We start from the raw sequence: 22,727 nt of genomic DNA, 5'->3' as shown, positions 1-22,727 counted from the left end.
TACATGCTGATGTCGGCGCAAAAAAAAAAAAAAAACTTCCCCGGGACCCCAAAGTTTGTGAGTTTCAGCAGCGAGTGGCTTAACGTGGACGCAGACATCGTTCACGTGTAATGCGGGCGCTAATCTTTTAATGCAACCGCCCAAAATCACCTCCGGCAGCCACTGGAAATGTCTTTTTCAGGGGTTAGACAACTTTTCCAAACCAAGTACCGTCCCGAAAACCAAGCAGTGGTTTGATTGCTTCAAAATATGTCAAATATGATTGTGAAAAACGCAAACAATTTTGCACTGTTTGAACATGAACACGCTACTTGAATAGAGGAAATAAAATAATGTGATTGAATAATACTTCAAATAATTTGTCAACATTACTAATCAATTTCATAAAATAGTCATTACTCAGTTCCACTCCAGTCCAGTAGGTGGCAAAAGCGCGTACAAGAGTGCTCACTCGGTGCCACACACGGCTTTATTTTCTCTGCACCAACTTGGCCCCAATGCAAGCGGACTGTAACCCATAACTACTTTAAAAAAAAGAAAGTAAAAATAATGGTCGTCTTGCTTTTTTTTTTTTTTTTTCCATGGCCTCTACTTTGCAAAATCAGATGGCGTAAGCAAAATAGAAAAATAAAAAATGTTGGCATCTGTCTAGGATACCTGCTTGCGATTGGGGCTCATCTGGGCAAATTCCCCATTTGCAATCTGGCAAGTACGACGCCTGGACGGTGCCCAAGATGGCTGCATCGCACCAAAATGGCCGACTTCCTCTTCAATTTCGGGCTCGGCCCCTTGCGACTTTCTCATGGGTCCCGTCATGATAGACTTGTCCTCCCGGTTTTGTGTCGGTCGGTGGAACTGCAGCTCATGTTGAGCCCCCGAAAAGACAAATACTTTCTGTGTAGTTTGTGTGTGAGAGACTAGATTGGGCAGGTGTCCCTAATGTTGCGGCCCACTTACGGCCGGCTAATGACAAAATTACTTGAACTCGGTAATGGATTTGTCTTCATTCGGCCCCTTCTTTATCAAATTGGAGCATCGCCTCGGCGGTGTGACAAAGTAAACACTTCAGCGTCTAAATGGGAGCGAGCCGCCGATGATGGACGGCAGCGTGCAGGCGCGCTGATATTAAGCCCAAATTAATTACACAAACACGAGAAGATAAGCATATGCGGCGGGAATGAAACCACCCGGCATCAATCAAAAACAGCGCGGGAATTTTATTTATTTATCTATTTATTTCAAACCAAACCGCTTTTTTACCGACACGAAACAAAATGCGCCTCGGGCTGTTATGGTGACGTTCTCGGCCGACTTTCAGCGCAGAGAAAGAAAATTCATCGAAAAAAGTGTCATTCGCTGCCACTGACGGATATAGGAGCCAAAAATGACAGCGAAGGCGTTTAAGAGTGCATTTCAATCCTTCCACTCAATCAATTCATTGAAAAAAAAATGCTGCTAGCTAGTTTTGTATGTAGCCTCACGTCAAGGCTGCTACAAAAACGAAATGTTACCGGTTTTTGACGATTTTAAACAGATAGTCTACGCTAACGCATTATTTATTTATTAATTTTTTTCGGCCCCCTCGGTTAACTAACCAATCGATGCGGAACAACTGCTCAGGTGTGCATTCTCTCACCCGGCATAATTATTTTCTAACCCCCCCCCAGTGTGTGTGGGCTTCCTGTTCTTGTTGTGCGAGTGGACTGAGCGACCTGCAAACACCCCACCGCCCGCCTCCCCTCCCATTGACTCTCTCGGCGTGAGCTTGTAATCATTGTCCAGCTGTGTTGTGCTTTCACCACGGGCTAGTTAAGAGAGCAAGGCCACACACTGACATCGCTGGCGCTTTGTCGTCCTGCTGTTCCAAGCCGCCATGCAGTGGAACCGGACTACAGCGTGTGTGTGTGTGTGTGTCACAAGGTGTTTTTGTTTTTTTGTTTTTAGCATTGGCGTATGTGTTGTTGTTTTTTTTTTGTTGTTTTTTTTGCCTTGCCTGCTGTTTGCATCTCTGCGGCTTTAATTAGTATGCGCTTTTGCATCTCGGTCTTTGTGATTTGGCGCTGCATGCTGGCGAGGCAGAAAAGATACAAAGTGTGTGCGTGTTTGTGCGTGCGAGTCATTCAGCCCTGATGGAGTTAGTTACACAACGCAACTCCGCCCCCCCCCCCTCCTGCATCAATGGGTGGCATTTAGAAATACGAGCTAGTCAATTGGCAGTGAATCACGTAGCACGCGGCTGCAGAGAACGTCGGGGGTGGGGGGGCAATTTGAATGACGTCGACATTGACCCAAATGAGCACTGTGCCACTGGAATCAGAGGTGGGAAAAGTACTCGCGCTCTCACTTAAGCACACATTGTTAGCTTAATCGTATAAATGCTTAATTCCAATTGTGATTGTTCTTGTACTCGGAAAAAAAATCAACTTTGTTATGTCAGTGCTTCTCAATTATTTTCTTTTACGCCCCCCTAGCAAGAAGAAAATAATAAAATAATTTGCCCCCCCCACCACCCACTCTCCGCCGCAACTGTAATTAATTTTCGTTGCAAAACAAACCGACACCGTAGAGTTCATATTTGTTGCGCACCACTGCCAACTTTTGGCGTGGATGTGCAATCACACAAAAAAAGCATATTCCCCATTTTTGAACGGCAGAAGCTGGGCCGAGACAACAAATTCGCCTCAAATAATTTTTTTCCCGGGTCGACAACATCAAACACATCTTTCAAGGAAGTGTTTTCATATCATAAAAAGTGATCTGGAAAGTGAAGTGCAGATTCTGTGACTCAGGTGAGGCGAGATGTAAAAGTAAAAGTGGCACTCGGTGTGAAATTTCAAATTTGAAATTCACCGGCAGCACGCAGAGCATCGACTTGAAACGCCGTCAAAGCCGTCTGCGCCTCCGCAACGCTTTTGGCAGCTGCTCGCCGACCCGCTTAACAGTCCTCCGACGGCGCGCCCGCTCACAGAGGACTCCATTTCTGCCCGTCCAACAAGTTTTCTTAGTTCAGCACCACGGCCAGCGACTCGCTCACGCTGGCTGGCAGGCTGACTCCAGAGAACAAATGCCGACTGTCCTTCAGCAAGCGCTGGACTTCCAGACTACTGATTTCGTTCTCCAAAGCCGTTTTTACTCTCGTTCAGTCAATATTTGTGAAATATCTTTATCATTTTGCTTTTGTTTTGGCAATTATTATAATTGCCATGACGACCGTGCGCGACACTCGTTAGCAGGTCGATTTAGTGTCAGCTCCTGTTTTCTTACGCTCAAAGATGTCATTCGGTCACGTGAGCTCTGGAGGTTTGCTTTGACATCGCCGGGCTTCCTGGGCCGTATCTGGAGACCATTCATACTTTTAATTCAATGTCATTTCTGGAAATACGTCAAATTTTTAACCATTTCCCGGTGATGTAAGCAGAATGGAGTGATTATTGTTCTGTCAAGTAAAATTATTTAATTATTGATTTAGTGACTCAGATCCTCATTTAAAAAAAAAATAAAAAATTTAATTAAAAAAAGAGGCACACTGTAAATTTTTGTGGTTATTATTCCATTGGTCGAATTTAATGAACAATTACGAAACTTTTTCATTTCTTTTTTTTTTTTCATATTTACAAAGGTTGTCATAAAATTCGTTTGTGTTGCTTGAGCGGACGTGAGCGAATACATCACCAGTCAGTGTAAATCCCACCAAATTCTGGATGTTGTTTTTATTTCCATTTTTTTTTTTGCTCAACCGAGAGGTCGTGTCAAGGTGTGCAGCGGAGGAGCGAGCTGGAGAGACAACACCGAACTCTCCGAGAAACTCACCGCTGCTCTCGTTCATGCCTCTCAGCCTAGCTCGCCGATTAACCCCGCGTTGCCCCCCCCCACCCTCCTGGTCCCTGCTGGCTCCACACCGAAGCCCCTCGCTTGCTCGCTGACCACCGCGCATGTCAAACAGCCGCCAGCACACACACACACACACACACACACACACACGAGTGGAGACTGACAATTTGATTTTTTTTCCCGTCTTCTTGTGGGAATTTCTGACTGGAGCCGTGCCGGCACGACGGCGGCTGAAGCCCCCCCCCCCCCCCCCCCCCGCTGCGAGCCCCGAGTGTAGGAGTTTGTTAACATTTGCTACTCTCACAGTTTGTCTCACCAGCGTCCCGCCTGCCAATATGCGATCACAAGCCGAGTGGCGCTTTCGTTCAAGGATAAACTGTCATATTACGACTGGGCCTTGGAAAGCCGATTTTTATTTTCTTTGTCCGCATTTAATTCATGACGAGTCAACATAATGCAATTGAGTGAAGACATTTGATCCCTTCTTAGATTTCGGACGTGAAATTATTGGCAATTTTGGTTTTGGAAAATATTTTCATCATCATATGGACTTCACGGTGTTTGAACGTGTCAATAAAAATTGCTGCCCACCACGTCAAGATGGCGTCACTGCCCCTTTAAGAAACATTTTCATTCATATTCCATTCGGGCTTTGTTCTGGAGAGGCGACAAAAGTGGAGGGTTGGAAGAAGAAATATGCACACTTGTTTGGGGATTTTTATCGTGTAATGTAAATGTTCGAGCTTAAAGCAGGAGTGCGTAGCCCCGAAGCTGCGAGCAAGATTTCAATGTAGCGTCGCAGCACTACTTTGCACCTCCACCCAAAGAAACGGCTCCAGTCGCAGCGTGCGCCGTTTTCATCATGACTTCTTCATGATCAAACGTTGCCAAAAACGAAATGTTACCGGTTTGGTGTTGTCATATTTGGATTGTATTTTTTATTTATTTCAAAAAATAACATGTTAGCTCTTGACATAAAGTCGAGAGCGTTCCACGCGTCATCTTGCACACTCAATCATGTCGCTAAGTGAAATCCAGCATGCGCTCCTAATATGCTACCGGTAGACTCCAGCTCACGATTGCGAACAAGTGTTGGAGAAAATGGATGATTGTGCGCCAAGTCCAGCCGGTCGAAGTCGGCCAGGATCGCTCTTGGACAAGCTCGAAAATGTTCATCTGTTTTCACCTTTTGAGATTTTTTATGGTCCAGGAGGATAAGAACCTCACCTCGTATTTCCAACGTGGCCCGGTAGCAAAGCGTCTCCTTTCAGGGAATCAAGGTCTGTCGATTTCTCAATAATTTCCACCCCCCCCCCCTCTACCCTCCCGCCATCTTCCCCCATCCAGCGCTGAGCCGGTCGATGATGCCCTTTGGCTTGATGCGCCGAGAGCTGGCGTGCGAAGGCTACCCCATCGAGCTGCGCTGCCCAGGGAGCGACGTCATCATGATCGAGACGGCCAACTACGGACGCACGGACGACAAAATCTGCGACGCCGACCCCTTCCAGATGGAGAACGTGCAGTGCTACCTGCCCGACGCCGTCAAGATCATGTCGCAAAGGTGCGTCCGCGCTCCGTTCGTACGTCCACACGCCCGCGGGCCGCTTCTTTCGCCTTGACTCAATCAACTGGAGATCGAGATTGAAATTCGATTCACGTGTTTTCACGGCCAAAAGACGCAGCGTCGGTTGCGGGTGCTGTTTCTCTACTTCGCTCATGCACCGGGCGAGGCGCACTATGACGCGTATGCTAGCTCGCGCATGCTAGCCATGCCATTCATATCCCAAAAAGAAATAAAAATGACAAAAAAGAGTACCACGATACATTCTGGGAGTCTTCCAGCCTCGACCAATCAGATGGCCGGTTAGAGAGCTGTTGTGAGTGGTGTGCTTTGGGCAGCATGCGTTTTTTTTTTTTCTGAATTTATTTGTCTAAACCTGTGATGTTTCTTGCTGGCAATAACGTGAATGATAAGACAGACTCCGACGTCGTGGACAGCTTCCTTTTTGTCCAGCTTTCTCGCAACTGTACTGGAACTCGGGGAAATCTGATGTCATCATTGCAGCATGTGACATAACGGACCAATCAGGAGAGAGAATGCGCGGTCACGTGATGCAACGCGTCAGTTAGGGAGTCGAAAGACGCCTTTTGGCCAACGACACGGCTGTAGGACGTAATGACGAATTTTTATTTTCGGGTGGAAAAAAGTTTGAGAACCACTGACCTAGAATGTCTTCCGTCTCCGCTTTGAGCCGTTTTGATTCCCCCGTGAGTGAATCACTAACGTCGACGTCCTTGCGCAAAAACAATGCGAGCGCGTCTCCCTACCAAAGTGCGTAGCGTCTATATATTTATTTTGCGGTATGGCTTCAAGTGCCTTCTCGCTTAGCATCTGCTTCCTCCGAGCTGGGCGCAGATCAATGCAAACCCTCTCCCGCGCTATCCATCACGCATGTAATGGAGGCGGCGGGGCTTGAGGCGGTGTGAAGGTAAAGCGCTCGGAGGGGAGAAATGAGCGGGCGAAGAAAGGAGAAAGGGAGCGCCGAACATGACGGCGAGATGGTGTGAATGCACCGGAGGTTTAAGAGACGACATGGGAGAAATGCTTAAACACGAGATTAGGTGCGCCGTGCGCTTGTGTGCTTCGTGAGAAGGCATGCGGCGGCGCGCTTTAGACGGCGGTGTCGCGTGCATACGAATGGATCCCCCCCCCCCCACACACACACACACACACACCCACACACCCCTCCCCCCCCCCCCCCGCCCCCAGTCCACATGCGGCGCGGAGTGTTTGCGTTCGTCCTTCCATGTTCTCTCACCTCTAATTGCTCCCACTCACGATGCCCCACGAGAGGACGGCTCTGACGTCACGCAGCTGTCACATGATCGCGTCTCCTGTGCCAGGGTTCCTTTCATCTTTTCAGAGCGCAGGTGTCAAACCAACAAACATTTGGCTCCAATGAATATGCTTCACGTCTTACCAGATTTTTTTTTTTTCTTTTTTTTTACAAAACCGCCAGAACTCAGCTCAGTGCAGTGCCAGCAAACCGAATACAATTAAAATGATTTTACTGTGTATTGAAGACACATTTCTTAATCCCTCCAACACCAACTGCTGTTTTATTTTCTGAGCACTGGAAATGTATCAATAAATGTGTGTGTGTGTATATCTCTAGTAAAAGACGATTCTATGTTTTTTCTTATTTATTTATTTATTGTTTATTTTATTCATTATTTATTTGATTAATTTAATTTAATTTATTTTAATTAATTTTAATTTCTTTTATTTTATTTTATTTATTTTAATTAATTTTAATTTCTTTTATTTGTTTTATTTTATTTATTTTATTTTTATTTCTTTTATTTTATTTATTAATTTCATTTATTTATTTTTTTATTAATTTTATTTTATTTTATTTTATTAGGTTTTTTTTTCTGTCTATAAATATATAACTATGACCTGGCCACTAACAGTAGGTTTGCCATGCTCTCCTCTCCCGTCTAGATGTAACAACCGCACTCAGTGCGTGGTGGTCGCCGGGTCGGACGTGTTCCCCGACCCTTGCCCCGGGACCTACAAGTACTTGGAGATACAATACGAGTGCGTCCCCTACAGTGAGTACATTCCCGTTTTTGCTGAGCGTTTCCAAGAGCATCCCGCTTGAGTATCCCACTCCTTGCCGCTCTTGCGTCAACCCTTCAAAGTCCTCGTGACGCTCCGACGCGGACACGAGGGCAATCTGTGGCTTGCACACACGACAAACGTACAAACGCACACGGGCGCATTCTCGGAAACGTGTTTTTCGCTCATTCCACAGCCTTGCACTCCCATTGACTCTCACAGTAAATGTTCTTTTTGTGTTCCTTGCTTGTTCCTTTCAAATGAAAGAAATTTGTTCCTTTTTTTGGGGGGGAATTCTGAGGTACAGTGGGACCTCAGATTACGAACTTAATTCGTTTGTTTGTCACCTTGAAGGCGACATTGTTCCAGCCACAACACTAAGTAATAAAAAAAAAAACATGAATAAAATGCAATAGAGATACAAGTGAAACCATAAAACATACGATAAAATAGCTAGATTTTTTTTCAGACTTTTATTCGGCCACCACGCAAATCAATTGTGATCGGTTGTTCGATGGTTCGTTGTGATGATGGCGTTTCGTGCTGCATGCGCGAAGCTCAGCAGGTCAGGAGAGCGCTAACACAAAGCCGCGTTACGAGAGCGCGCCGTCACCTTAGGTTGCCATGGCAACGCATCGCAGACACACACACATCCGTGTACCTTTTTTTTTTTTTTTTGCACAGACTGGCAAAGGATTTAGAAGCTTTGTGTTGAGCCTCGCTCTTGTGAAAATGTGCTCCCGAAAACACACACTTCCGATTTCCTCCACTGATCCATCCCTCCACCGTGCAGGATCACCTGACTGCAAGGGGGAGGAGCCCTCGGCCCGGATGTGTGGGTGCAAGTGGTGTTAAAGTGAGGCTTGTTTTGGGGAATCCAGGCGGGGGGGGGGGATCTATTTGTTTTTTTTTGTTTAGTTTTTTCCCCTCAGGTGACAATGAAGCGCGAGGATGACGCCGCTAACCTACTTGACTCTCTTCTCCTCCCTCGTCATCGCCTCACTCTCAGGTCTCGCTTCGATTTCATTACCGCTCCCCTTTTCCCGTTTATCCTCCGTCTGCCCTCTGAGCGGCACCAGTAGCCCCCACCCCTCCTCTCCTCATCATTCTTCCATTCGGACCCCCCCCCTCCATCGGCGGTCTCCTCTGCTGTCTCTTCTTCTGTTTCTTCTTTGCAGGTGAAAAGCATTCAAAGAGCCTCAAAGAAACTCAGGGAGTTCCGAGCGTTTCTTTTCTGCCCGCCCGCCTTTTCCCTCTGCTCACTGCTTTCACGCTCTTCACTTTATCCTGTGAGAGAATGATAAAGGAGACGACGCTTTTTTTTTTTATGCTGGGGACGTGGAAATGTCCTTGGCTGGTGTTGCTCTCCGGTGTCCTCCGCCCCTCTCGCGCATTTCTCTGGAGATGTTACGTAACGGATCGCTTTTATGACCGTTTCACACCTGGATGCGCCGGCTTTGTCGTTGTTGGGATGTCTTAAAACAGCAGGAGATTCTTGAAAAAAAAAAAAAATGAAAAGCACGATAAGACGCTTCTCAAAGGCCGAAATCGTAAGCCACTGACGAGCACCGGTTTCACCGATCAACGCGAAATCTGACGAGCGTGACGTCAAAATGTGTTGATTGCTTTGAGTATTTTCACAAGATTAAAAAAAATAAATAATGCTCCTGCCACCAATCAACACAAATATCAGTGGATACTGTATGTATGTCATAAAAAAAAAAAATCTTAGCCATACCGCAAATTGAGAGAAAATCCGCCATTTTAATTTGAAGCAGCCATTTTGGACGAATTCCCTCTCTTTGATTTTGAAAAGCTCCTACTGGTGCCCAAATGAGTCTCAATGGGAAGAAGCCATCCTCAACCAGAAGATTTTTTTTTTTTTTACTGTGTGACATGAAATTCTGCCGTTCATTTGAGGATCCGCCGTGAAAAAAAAGCAAAGCGTGGGCCCAGATTTAATTTATACCGTTATCAGATGAAGTCAGTTTAATCTTGGCCTCTAATATGATTTTTTTTTTTTTTAAAGCTGTCGGATACGAGCAAAGAGGTCAACGGCAACGCACCTTGCTTTGTTGTCCTCGCCTTCCTCGTCTTTGTGCGTGCTCACCTTGTCCTCCTCCCGCTGCCTGGCGGCTTGTGAAGCAATCAAGCGGATAATTAAATAGCTGCTGACTTGCATTTTTTTTTTTTTTTTGCTCATTGCGTTAGGGAAAAAAAAAAGAGACAAACTTTGTCGATTGAATCTGAAGAACGGCACGGCTTAGAAAATTGGAAGCTGATCCCTCCGTGATGACAGTTCTGTCTGGAATGAGAAAGAAGAGTCAATTACTCCCGTCCTCCAACCGCTGTTGCAAGAAGAAAAAAAAAGAAAAAGAAACAAGACCAAACCCGAGCTGACTTGCGCATTCCGACTCGCTCATCCCAAACACCTCAAGTCGGTCACACGCCACTCAACTCGGCCACTTTTAATTACCAGCGCGAGTGGGGGGGGGGGGGGCGAGTCGCTCCTTTCCGTTCTGCCTCAGCAGAGATTTGTCAAGATTAATTGAATTTGCTGCTTCTAATGGCTCCGGTAATGCCCCCATCGTTCACTCACCGTCTGGCAAACGTTTGGCCCCCGCCACGTCCTCGCCGGCTTCGTTACAGCGGACGTCAGGTGGCCCCCCCTCGCCGTGTTTACATCAAGCGAGCTTCCCGCTTTGTTTGCGCGAGTCATGTCGCCGAGGTGTTTGCAGTCACCGCAAACAGGAAAGTGACAGCAGGAATTGACACGCGCGCCCACGTGCGCGTGCGCACACGCCTCTGACTGGACACGCTTGCTTGGCTCACGTGCCATCGCCTTGACAACGACAGCTGTAGACGACCAATTACTGAAAAAAGCCTTTCACACAAAAGTGTTTCTTAAAGCTCGCCCGCCCCCAAAAATGATCAATCAATGTAAAAGAAATTAATATTCATAAAAATGTCCTTTTTGTCAATGACTTTGGTAAATTCATGACGGATGGACCATATTTGAAATAGTTCAAAAACGTCCATTTTATCATTTTTATCCGTTACATTTGTCATGCGCTATTTGATTCTCTTAATTTACTGTATTTAATTTTGCGTTTCATTTATTGAATTTCAATTAATTGAATTCTATGAGATGCTTAAGCATGTAATGATTTTCCGATTATCGTATTTAATAATATTCTTGTCGTATTTGCGGTGATCCTAATGAGGTTAAGCCGTGTAGAATGTATTTTTTTATATTTATTTCTTTAATGGCACTTTTATTTCTTTTCCGATTTATTTAATGGCCTTTTTACATCACGAGGCTGCAAACCAACATGGTCGTCATGGATTAAGGATGATACGAGCAACTCTATTTCTGCCAAGTCCAGACCTCCAGGAAACATCGAAAAAGTGCAGACATGTTCCGTCCAAGACCACGTCCGGGCTTCCGTCCGTAAAGTCCTGACTCAAAAAAAACGATTATCACATCAAACGCGACAAAAGCTTGCAAAACTTTGCCCTTCTTTGTCCACTTGTCCCACGACTTTTGTCCACGGCCGTCTCCGTTCCACGGCGACTGTAAAAGCTTCTGCGTCGCATTAAGACGTCGCCGATCAATGGGTGTGTTGATACTGCGGCGCCATTAACACACACGTACACAAAGTCAAAGTAAATCTACCTGACGAGAGGTCGCCACCTGTCCTCCCCGCTGCCCCGGATCACGGCACTTCATCATTATCGATTCTCCGCGCAAGCCCTCCCCCCCCCCTCGCTCTCCGCCGGGGCTCTCGGTAGCGGCCGAACGAGCCATTAGGCCCCCCTGCTACTTCGCCAGCTGTGATTTATCTTGTTAATATGCATCCAGTTAGCCGCGCTTTTAAAAGTGTCAACACGGCCTTTAAAAGTGGTGGATCGCCACTCGGCTGCACCGTGTCCAACTTTTAGATTCATATTTGCAGTCGTACTGGAGATGGAATGCCAAATACAAAAGGCTCGAATACGAAATCATGACGGGGGGTGTGAAACATACGGCCGGCAGGCCAAAACGGGTCCACGATCGGATTTAATCCAGACCGCATGAGGATGAAATTTGAAAGTGTATAAAAAAAAAATGGATCTACATTTGACAGTATTATGCTCTTTGCCCATTGAAATGACTGAAAATGCATTTCATCTGTTCCTGACCCCCACCCCCTCAAAAAAAAAAAAAAATCAACACAAATTTGGGAAATTTATGTTTTTTTATGTCATTTTTTTGTTTTATTTCAGTGGACATTGTGCTGCCCCTTCTGATATGAGCACCTTTGCCACCAGGGAGCAGTATAGTTCAAACACTGCATGGAGACGTCTCTGCTCTTCAGTATTCTGAAAAAATATTATTTACTCTTTGCAGAGGAGAAGGAATCTATGCCTCTGAATTTTGTTAGCCATCAAAATATTTTTACAATTTTTTTTATGTTGAAATGTCCTTTGCCTTTAATGGTTCAAACTTCAACACCCCAAAAATTGTGCAGTGATTTATAAGATTTAATTTATTAAAAAATATATTAAACACGAGGTACAAATTTTAATTACAGTATTTTAATTACAACAATTTTGCTGGTCCCGCCCACTTGACATCAAATGAGACTGTAGGTGGCGTCTGAAATACAATGACCCCCCCCCGCCCCCCACACTCTCGAAGAACTATATTAATTAGCATTCAATATTTGCGCAAATGAGTCGCTTTTGTGGCCGGGGCGAGAGGCTGAAGCAACTGGAGAGGACACGTTACGAAGGGGGAGGAGCCCCGGCAACAATGTGTGTGTGTGTGTGCGTGCGCGCTCGCGTGTTTTTGCCGTTGCTCATTAGAGTGGGAGTAATTGATAGGCTTGTAGAAAGCATTGAGCGGAGTGATTAAGGAGAGCGACGGCCGCGGCTTATTTCTCAAAAGGGCTCTGAAAAAAGTCGAGGAAGCTCCAAGCAATCACGCCGGCGACCGAGGTGGCCTTAAAGTCGCCTCGCGCGCATCGTGAGGGCGCCGTCAATCGTTTGTGTCGCTGTTTGTCCTCAGGTACATGCGCTGAATGTCTCTCTGCGTGGTCTTTTTTTTTTCCCCAGGACGACCATCAGGAAAGAAAATCAAGTCAACAGACGTCTTCTACTCTTCTCTTCTTCTTTCTTTTCTCTCTCATGGCACCTTCACGACATGATTGAAATCATTCATTTCATTTGGCGCACCAAAACTTGTGCAATTAACAGGAATGGCTCACCCATGCAAAAATTGAAAAAAATCAAACAATAAAGACCAAGAAGTTAAAATTATTCTTCATGGTGAACGGCAAAAATCGTGTTTCTTGGTTTGGGCCGGTCAAATTTTTTGCGCCAACCAAACGGTGCATCGAATGCGTACGACGGAGGCCAACGAGCCAATGCGTTAGATTGACCTTGTGCCGGCCGTTGTGGTTTTGCTCGCAACTCTGAGTTTGGTTTCCCGCTCCATTTGACATCCGAGCACACAACGGGCTTGTGCAAGATGAAAGCCGCAAACGTCCAAGCAACCTTGCTCTTAATGACTCCATTCCCAGTCGGCGGTCGGGTTGGAACGTATTGCCCCGCCTCCCCCCAACAAATCCCCCCCCCCCCCAGGTTGAAAGAACGTTTGCATCTGTCGCCCCGCAGGCTGCAAGCGCGGCCCGCATCTTCCCCGAGCTTCATTGTCCGGTTTGATCTGAGCAAATCATGAAAAAAGAAAAAAAAAAACTCATCCCGGTGCCGCCTTTTGCTGCTCTTCAGATCACATCCAAAGCCGCCGAGATCAAGACTCCCGCTTTCCTTTTTTCATCCTTCCCCCCGCCGCCACGTCTCCCTTTCTGTTCCGACTCTGACTTTTGTCAAGGTTGTGTTTTTACGACTCCAATTTGCGAACGCACAAGTGTCACATTAAGCGTACGAGCTGTGTTACTGTTGAACAAATTCTTCCCGTAAAACGCTCTCGTACTTTCCCACCGAGTGCCTGGCGCTTCCCTTCCAGCGCCTCCTGGGAAAATGATGAGGCAGCGCCATATGGACGTGACATCATTGATGCAGCGTGACGCTTCCTGTGCGTGAAAATTATTTTGATTTACATCAAGAAGTACAGTTCAGAAAAAAAAAAATCCAAATTGTCACTGAAGACCTGAATTGGGTCAAATAGCAATAAAATCAAATCACAGACGGGTCAGTATTTTTGACACCACCAAAACATGTTTTGTTGTTTTCTTTTTAATGAATCGACTGCACTAAAAGTTGTTGTTTTTTTAGTCCAAACAATGCCCAATTAAAAATAAATAAATCTGTGTTTCGAGGCACACAATGAAATCTTTAGCACATCAGTTACGACCACGCTTGCAGTTTTTTTGGGGGGGATGAAGGGGGGCACATTTAAAATCTGCCCAAAATTACCAATATAAAGTAGTCTTTTTTTTTCCTTTTTTTTTTGGGGGGGGGTGGCATTCAACTAAATTTGCTTAATTGTTCAGGCCCACTTCCCCCAAACAATATCCCGTTCCTCGTTTTCCCACTTTGTTCCCCAACGGGACCCCAAGCGGGACGTTCACCCCGAACGATTTTCGGTGTCCCGTTTCACCCCGAGTGGGAACAACAACAAACATATTGACGGCTTTGGCCGTGCAAATGGATCGTTCCCCCGACCTGTGTTGCTCGATGCTTAAATGTGAGCCCCCCCCCCCCCCCCGTTCGATGTACGCCGCAACGAGCGAGAAGCGGGACCTCGCCCCTCGCTCGCCTCCAACGCTTAATGGGAAAGGAGCGGCGTCAATTGCTCCGCCATTACGACGGTAATTGAGAGGCAGCATGGTGGCTGACACTTTTACTTGTCACGCCTCTCAATGTGGAAAGCCCCCGTCGCACCCTGAGGTGGCATTATGCCGGCTTTCTTCCTTTCAGGCTCAATGGAGAAAGATGCTCCCAATAATGGCGGCCTTTATTGCCAGTACTGTGGGGTCTCTGTGTGTTTGCGGAGGAGGAGGAGGTGGGGGGTGCCCTCGGTCATGCCCTTCCCTTTTTTTTTTTTTATTCCCTGTGAAGAGCCAATAATCTTTAGGCAAGCCAAAGATGAGGCGCTCGACGGCTTTGAGTGTTTTTTTTTGGTGTCCCTCTGGCGTGTTGCCCCCCCCCCCCTCTTGCCAAAAGCGGCGTTTGCTTTATGTGAGGGGAGGGGAGGAGGAGGGGGTGGGGGGTTTCGCTGGAGTCTACCCCAACTGTACTTGTAGAGAGGAAAAAAAAATGAGAGGATTTCATTGCCACCTGTTCATCCAGCTCAGGGGTGAGCAAAAGGCCGGCAGCGGGCCAGATAAGGTCTTGGATAGGAAGTAAAGTTGCGTTTTCATTATCTAGACATTTATCTTATTGAATCTTTTTTTTTTAAATTGACTTTGGGGAAATGATTGCAGCTAGGAATATTGTCTAGTTACTTTCAGTTAATTATTAAATGAATGTAACCATTTTAAATGATATTACATCATCGAATAATTGCTCAATTGGGTTATTGTCATAGTAAAAATCTAACAAATTAATAAACTGAAAAAAAACTTTTTGCACGGTTAGTTTTATCTGATTAAATAATTGGTTGCCAATTCAAAGTGAATTGCTTCCTTTGAAATTAATTATTCTTAATTTTCCGCCCCATCTATGAATGCCCATCAGTCCATTCTAAAACAAAAACAAAAAAATGGTCCAGCCCTGATCTCGCACTTGCCTTTCTTTCATTCTTTGTTTCTTTCTTTCTTTCTTTGCCTCCACAGCTGAAGAGGACGCTCTCCTGAGAAAATTTTTCCCTCCAGCAGGTCTTCCAGGCACGGGCCCTTTGGTGAGAGGGTGCGGCAAAACGAGAAGGGTGGAGGTCGGGTCGAGAGCGTGTTGTTGTTGTTGGGATGTGGGGGGGGGCGATTTCTGGGGCTTCTTGATGAACTTGAACTGAATTTCCCAAGATAGCTCAGGCCATTTTCCTCCCTTCTCTTCACATTTCAGTCGCCTTAAGAAGCGAAAGTCAGACAAGATAAATTAGGCGAGAGAAAGGCCAGCGTTTTATTTAATCTCTCTTTTTCCCCCCCGCTCCTTTCGTTCTCCTTTCCCTCCCTCTCTCTCTCCCTCCGCTGTCTGTCTATTTTTATCTCTCTGTCTCCCTCTTTTTTCCGACGCTTGAATAGAAGTGGATCAAAAAGGTAACAACCGCTATGACCGTAACAACCACAGCTCGCCCCCCCCCATAATCCCTCCTACAACCCGGCACCTTGTGTTGTGTGCTCATGACGTCAAGAACCCCCCCCCCCCCCACCTCCCAGCCCGCCCTCGTCGTCGTCGTCGTCTTCTTTCTGTCTCTCTTTGGAGTTTATAACCAAAAAGTCTAAAATTCTTCTAGATATCCACGTGATGGCAGCAGGCTGAAAATTGCACACACACAAACGCACACACTGTGCCCCCCCCCTTTCAAAAACAATCAATGAGAGATAAACTGAACGTGGGTTCATTTCTTTCCTCTAACAAGCACTCACGCTCCATCATCTCATCCTCCCACTTGCCAAGGAAGTGCGTGTTTTTATTAGTTTTTTTCTACTCGGGGATCCGAAAAGCATATCTCTCATTTGTTTGGTCCAAGCGACCCGCTAACCGGCTAAGCTAGCCCTCACAAAGATCCCCCCGCAGGGTCATTGTCATCCTCGCCTCATTATTCATCCCCCTCATCCTTCATCCGCTTTTCTTTTTCCTCTCATCTTTCCTCCATCGGTTTATCTCTCAGATCGGCCGTCGTAAAGGCGCCGTCAATTCGCACACTCCCCACCTCGTGCTCCTCTTTTTCTTCTTCCTACAGCGTGCCGCCGCCACCTCTTTGGCTTTCTTCTTTCCAACACATGCAAAGTGAAGCCCACCCGACCCTTTCTGGGTCCTGATGCGCGGGGTCCAGAGAGGACAGGGGGGGGGGCGCGATACGCTCGCGTGAGGAGTACTCGGAGCTCCTTGTAATGCAGCCGGGCGCCTCCTAAGGAGCCCCAATCAGCCTCAATCAACGAGCGTCTCCAAAGAAATCGGCCCTGAGCCTCACTCACTCTTCAAGGCTCGCAGACAAGAGTTCCCATCAGCGCTTGTCCTGCAGGGTCCAAAAAAAAAATGGCGGCTAAAACCTTGGAAATGTACTGATTAGAAGCGAGAAAATTTTTTTCCCACAAGAGGAGTTTTGAAAGAAATGGAAATACCTTAACAAAGTGCCAGAAGTGCTGCAATGAATGATAAATAATGATAAGTAAATAAATGTGATGAAAAAAAATTATATTATATTATTAGTATTGTAGTTAACCATAATGTAAATATTCTGTGACATCATGGATCTTTTCCCAGCGTAGTGCAGCGGCACTCAACCTTTTGCAAACCGTGTTGTAAATTTTCACGCAGTTGTTGACCGCCCATTTTTCAACCCAAAAAATCTTCCTCCTCAAAATCTATCGATTAAAATCGATTATAACAGACAAAGCTCGCAAGGCTACCCTTTATTTTCCAACCACAAGCACCGTATCGTTATACTCTGGACCCGCGTAGACTTATGAAGACGATATCGTTTTTGTTGGCCGCATGTTTTGGTGCAACGGACAAAGTCGAAAGTCTTCGGTGGACGAGGAAAGTCGACGAATCGGTTCAACTCCCCGTGTAAATCTTGCACTGCACAAATACTCCATGTACGGTATGAAAAGCTAAAACTAATACTAAAACTCAAAGCATTTTTGAAAAGACCAAAACTGTGTTTGCTAAAAATAAATGAAAAAGGTCAAAGTAATTTTTTGTCGCAGTTATACTTTCAGCAGTTTCAATCAGTACATTTCAAGGCTTTAGGTCGCGCACCTTCTTCTTTTTTTTTTCCCTCTGAAATGTTTTTCCCATCAATCCTTGTCTGGCCCCCGTGCTCGGATCCAAACATCACGTGGGGGGGGTTAAAAAAAAAAATCAGCTGTTGGACCATCAAGTGGTTAATGGAACTCTTTGTGTGTCCATGAATGTGTCCCACATTTCTTTCCCAGCACCAGCAGCCATCTTAGTTCTTCATGCAGAAACATCGCACACCGACCCGTCCTTCCTTCCTTCCTTCCTCCCTCCTCACTCGACTGGATGTTGTTTACTCCTCTTCCTCCCACTAACACCAAGAGGAAAACGACGTTTTCCTCTGTTTGCCCACCTCCGTGTGATTTCAACATTCCCGACTTGTCTTGCACACCGACGTCCAATCAATCCCGTCCGTTTGGGCTCGGAAGGACGCGTCGTACGGCGCCGGCGCGGTGACTTCATTCGTGACATCCTTCACGCCAATAGCGCTCGAGTCACCGCCCGTGATTTGTAAACATGAATGGCAATGCGGTAAAGCGGCGCCTTGTGAGATGGTCGCCATGGCGACGGCCGTGGCGGCGAGCATCATTGAGGATGACCCTCGGCACACTCACGCCGCTCACGTGACCGGCGTGGCGAGCGAGTGAAGGACGCAAATTGAGGCGCTCAAACCTTTCGGCGCCACGCACGCGATTCCGCATCATCCGAACGCCAATTAATAACCTTCGCCCATAAATGGGAATTATTTATTTTGTTGACACGTTCACCCTAAATATTCATGGCCTGTTTAATAAAAAATCCAAATTTAATTGAAATAATTTCAATATTTGTCGGTCGTGGCTTGCCGACGAGCGCTCGTTTACAAACGCTCACGCGGTTTGTCGCCAACTTTGTGACATTTCAGACCACTCGAGTGAATATTTTTCAAAGATTGTGACTCGCGAGTTTAATTTGCGCAAAAGAAAGTGTCAACATGAGCGGAATCATTTTCACAGCTCGGCGGAAGGCGATGGCGCTTTAGCATTGGAGCCCTTTTCCATGTTGATTTGCGGACTTTTCACATGAGCTTCTTGCTTGCGAGCTGCAAATGTTGAAAAAAAAAAAAAATGCTGGTTTGTTTTCCTGACCCCTCGCTGGGCTGCTGTAGATTTTGAGCGCGTCTCGTTCCTTTTACTATTTTGGCCCAGCTGGTTGGTTTGAAGTTGGGATTAGGGACGGCTGAAGAGATGAGTACGTTGAAGAGAAATTTTAGTGTCAGCTGAATGGCTCAACGGGTAACACTGCTGACTTTAGACAAAGAAATCTGGATTTTAAAAAAAAATGGTAGTTTGCCAGGAAGGGCTTCTGGTTTAAAAACGTTGCCAAACATAAAATGCGAGTGAATGAGCAAAAGTTCAGAGAAAAAAGTTAGTGCCGTATTTTCCGGACTGTAAGCTGCTACTTTTTTTCCTCAATTTTGTAAAATGCAGCTAAGACAACGGTGCGGCTTTTCTGTGGATTTGTCTTTCACCACTAGGGGCGCTCTATAGCTAAAAAAATAAGCTAAATAAATCTTGATTTTTTTTTTTTTTTTCCTTGGGTCTGTTCTTTTTTTCAGCATAGAAAACTAAACTGCAGTTTATAACCTGGTGTGGCTTGTATATAATTTTATTTATTTTTTTCAAAAAAAGAGTTGCTGCGGCTTATATAGAGGTGCACTTTATAGTCCGGAAAATACTGTCATTTTTTATTTATTTTTTTTAACCACAGCGAGAACCCATTTTGGGCTTGTGGCTAATTTATTATTCCACCCCGTTTGTGTTACTTTTTAAAATGGTGCCGTTTGAGGAATGTCGAGGTCACCTTGCACAAATCCACGTGAGAAAGCTTGAAATGCTTCACACCTGCTCAGCGATGTCAGATTTCGGTCCGATGTCGCCATTGGATCAGCACTTCCAATTGGCTTAGGTAAGAGAAATAATCGTGTTTGTTTTATTGGCCATATATCCATAACATTTTTATCGCGCATTATTCTGCGGTCTCCACGTTAAGCCGCACGGCGGCTTCATCGGCGCAAACCGAGCTGATCTGCGGCTTCTGTCGAAAAAACACGACTGGCTAGACCGACGGTACGCGAGCGCTGAATCGGCGGCGGCAGATTCGGAACTGGCGAATCCGCCGCCACGTTAGCCTTTAGTCCGTCAGGGCGCCGAATGGCCTCCTGTCATCTCGTAGACCGAGTCGACGCGTCGCCGGCCAACATGGCTGTCATCCGGCGTCGCCCGGAGGCCGATAAGGCTCGCTGGTGAACGCTCGCTATCTGCTCTCGCTGGAAAGTATTCTCTGGGGTGGACGTTTGACTTGATAAAGGCTCCAATTTGACACCTGCCTCCTACTGCTGTCTGAGAAGCGCCCGCAACGCGTGTGTGGGCGCACACACACACACGGGTGAGTGTGTGTGCGCGTGTGTCTTTGTGTCTGCACGCTATTGTGTTTTCACTCCACTGACTTGACCCTCTTGTAGTCTGAAGGAAACCGAAGAAGCACACGCAGCATTTTTCTTGTCACTTTGTTGCTCTTCAGCAGGTTAACTTTAAGCTAACTCTAAATTCTCATTTTACAGGAAATAACCCATTTATCACCTCTTAGTGCACTTTGCTCTCGCTCGCTCTCTCTCTCTCTCTCGCTCTTTCTCTCTCTCTCTCTTCCCTTTTCCATAATGCAGAACACACACCAGGGCTCCGTGCTTTTTATCCTTATAAATTTTAATAGCATAATTTGTCAAATATATTTATATTTTAGGAAACATCGCAGTATTGATGATAATATTTTTTTTTTTTTACCGCCATACTGATTTGCATTTAGAAATGATTATTCAGTTCATGGACGTTGGACTCTGTTGTTTCGTTGACACTTGACCAATAATGACTCAAAACGTTTCTCCGGGCCAACCACAATGTTCCCAAGCACGATCTCAGCGAATAACACACACCGACTGGCTCTGGCACATTCCGTAACCCTGTTTCATGCCCATTAACTTTTCAGCAGCATGCGCTCGGGGTGGGGAGCGTGCCGTGCTCCATTCTGCCCCCTGCTGCCCATATGCTGTATGTGCCAGTAACAGGTGCACGATTCAATTAGAGCAGCAGGCGCTCTGCAGTCAATCAGAAGGCAAACGGGGCAAAACTGCACGCTAAGCGGAGCTTTCTACATTTAAAAAAAAAAAAAAATCTCCCTTTTTGGATGTATTCTGTCATCATATGCTATACTAATTCATTTATGGCATATCATGTGAATAGAAATTTATAGTTGATGTAAAATGTAATCCACCGCGACAAATGGTGTTCACTGCATGATATTACCGTAGCACTCATTATGAAAGTAAATTCTGTAAAACGTATCGTCGATGTCCAGCAGAAACGTCCTATGACCAAATATGGTCAAATTCATTTTTTTTTTCCACTGCTCGTCTTTGTAAATTTGTAAATGCAATTTGAACCAATTCAAAGCGGTGAAAATAGCTTGAAAACAAAATTAAGCACAAATTCTGCTTTTGTGACATTTTCAAGGGCTTTTTGCACGTTCGGGCATCACGTGATCGCGGACTTTGAAGTACTCGCCTGCCACCGGCTTTTAGCAATTGAATGTATTTGTATTATGTTGCCGTGAGTGTGCAATAGTAATCTTTTTTACGTAACACGTTTAATTGTTGCGCAAAAAGTGAAGAACAAAGCTGCTACTGCAGGTTTAAAGATGTTTATTTGTTTATACTGGTTGCATCATCAAACATCAGGCATCCAAAATTTAGCCTGAGGCAGCTCACCTTTTAATTGTTTTACAAGTCATTTAGAAAATGACCTCCCCCCCCCCCCCCCCACTCAAGGGAGCGGGGTTTTTTCATTTTTTTTTTTCTTTTCCAAAATCCATTTTTGCAGTCGTCTCATATTGACAAGTAGCAGGCTGACCTGTGCCTGCGAGAAGGATTATGGAGATGAATAGTCAATTATTACAGCAGCATTTCCCCGTCTGCGCCACACTAATGGCCGCGCTGCAGTGTGATAGCAAAAAAAAAAAGTCTGTCTTTTTAATCCCTGATAAGGTAAATTTCATTTGCCATCTGGCTAGTTTGGAGGCTAAATAAGTGCTGGCCGTCACGAACAACAAAATTCCACTACAACAAGAATTAATCGATTTAATCTGACGGCCTGGCGTAAATCCGCGCGGCTTTTCCTCTGGCTAACCTGCTCCAACTACACCCGCATAATACCTAATCTGAAGATTTATGCTTAATTCCTAATGCCTGTTACTTAATACCTGGTTCATACTGCGCTCATAATAGCGTTGTGTGCTATGAGAGCGCTGCTGGCTTTTCGGCACGACGGCCTCCCGCTGTTGCAATCACCATTCAATTAGAGGGCGAGAGCGGGAGGTGAGGTAAACAGGAAGTGGGTCTGACTTAATGGAGCCCCCGCCAGACCCCTCCTCCCCAATCTGTCAGAAAGTGTGACTCGGCTGTTTGTGAGGCTCAATGAAATGACGGGCTAAAAAAACTATTATCAACATCATTTTTTTTTTTTGCTGGTTTTTATACAAGTTGATGCTGTTTTTTTGCTTTGACTTGAGACCAAATATTCAAGATACAAGCGCTGGATGAATTCAACTCACCTGGAAGAAAAAAATCCACAAAATTCCATGTTGTTGTTTTATAAGCAACCGCCTAACTTTGCCTTTCGCTTGATTAATGCTAGCAGACTGTGTAAAACGCCATAGATGGGCTAACAGGTTGTATCGATAGTTTCCGCGTTGTCACCCCGGACAGACGATATGACAATACTCATCACATATTGTTATCATTTTTGAAAAACAACTCATGAAATTGTAGTTTACTGAATCATGTACAGTAATCGTGAAAGTCGTCATGGTTTTTGTTGGGGGGGGGGGGGCGGGGGGGGGGTCGTGGCACCCAACAAGCTGCTCATCCAAACAAAGCTTTATTCTGGTGAGCTGCTTGTTGAGAGTTGGAGCTTTTTCACTCACTCAGGCCGTCTACGCTGCAGCTAATGTTCTTGCCGTGAGTCCCAGAAAATGGAGGCCACGAGCAATTTAGGACAAGGCTATTTGGGGGGGAAGGGGAGGGTGTGTCCGGTGCAGTAATGGACTGATTTTGGACACGATGCTGATGTTTTGCGTCGTGCATAATAAAAGCGCTCTTGGCCAAGTGCATTGGCGCCACCAGTCAAATGTAATGACAAGAGGGCGGCGACTTGGGCTGCTCTGGATCGACTTTAAACACTCCCAGCTATGCTCTTCGGACGCTTCATTAAATTAAATTCAATTCTATTTTATTTTTCTGTGACTTTTGTGTTGTCTGTTGGTAACCATGTTAGCTAACGCTAATTTGCGCTAACACCGCCTCCCTCCGTCTTCCTCTGCTAGCGAGCGACTA

General features: G+C 45.7%; 1 protein-coding gene and 1 long non-coding RNA gene across 8 annotated transcripts in view; one reads left to right on the top strand and one right to left on the bottom strand.

The window, feature by feature from the left end:
• Nucleotides 1–22,727, top strand: part of adgrl1a (adhesion G protein-coupled receptor L1a) — a 108,230-nt gene that overhangs the window by 55,963 nt on the left and 29,540 nt on the right. For all 7 annotated transcript variants that reach the window (XM_088316309.1, XM_088316311.1, XM_088316312.1 and 4 more), the window contains exons 3-4: nt 5,179–5,392; nt 7,337–7,446. In XM_088316309.1, the coding sequence (XP_088172435.1) occupies nt 5,179–5,392; nt 7,337–7,446 (324 nt within the window). The remainder of the gene's footprint in view (nt 1–5,178; nt 5,393–7,336; nt 7,447–22,727) is intronic.
• Nucleotides 9,519–10,220, bottom strand: LOC148322133 (uncharacterized). The gene is made up of 3 exons (XR_015846604.1): nt 9,845–10,220; nt 9,686–9,758; nt 9,519–9,589 (listed from the first exon to the last, which is right to left on the bottom strand). It is a non-coding gene; the product is annotated as an uncharacterized LOC148322133 (long non-coding RNA).

The sequence above is a fragment of the Idiotropiscis lumnitzeri genome, chromosome 15 (genome assembly GCF_059441095.1).
Source record: "Idiotropiscis lumnitzeri isolate Australia: NSW breed Sydney's pygmy pipehorse chromosome 15, RoL_Ilum_1.0, whole genome shotgun sequence".
NCBI classification, from domain to species: domain Eukaryota; kingdom Metazoa; phylum Chordata; class Actinopteri; order Syngnathiformes; family Syngnathidae; genus Idiotropiscis; species Idiotropiscis lumnitzeri.
The sequence above is the reverse complement of the archived record's forward strand: the minus strand, read 5'-3'. Positions and strand labels throughout refer to the sequence as shown.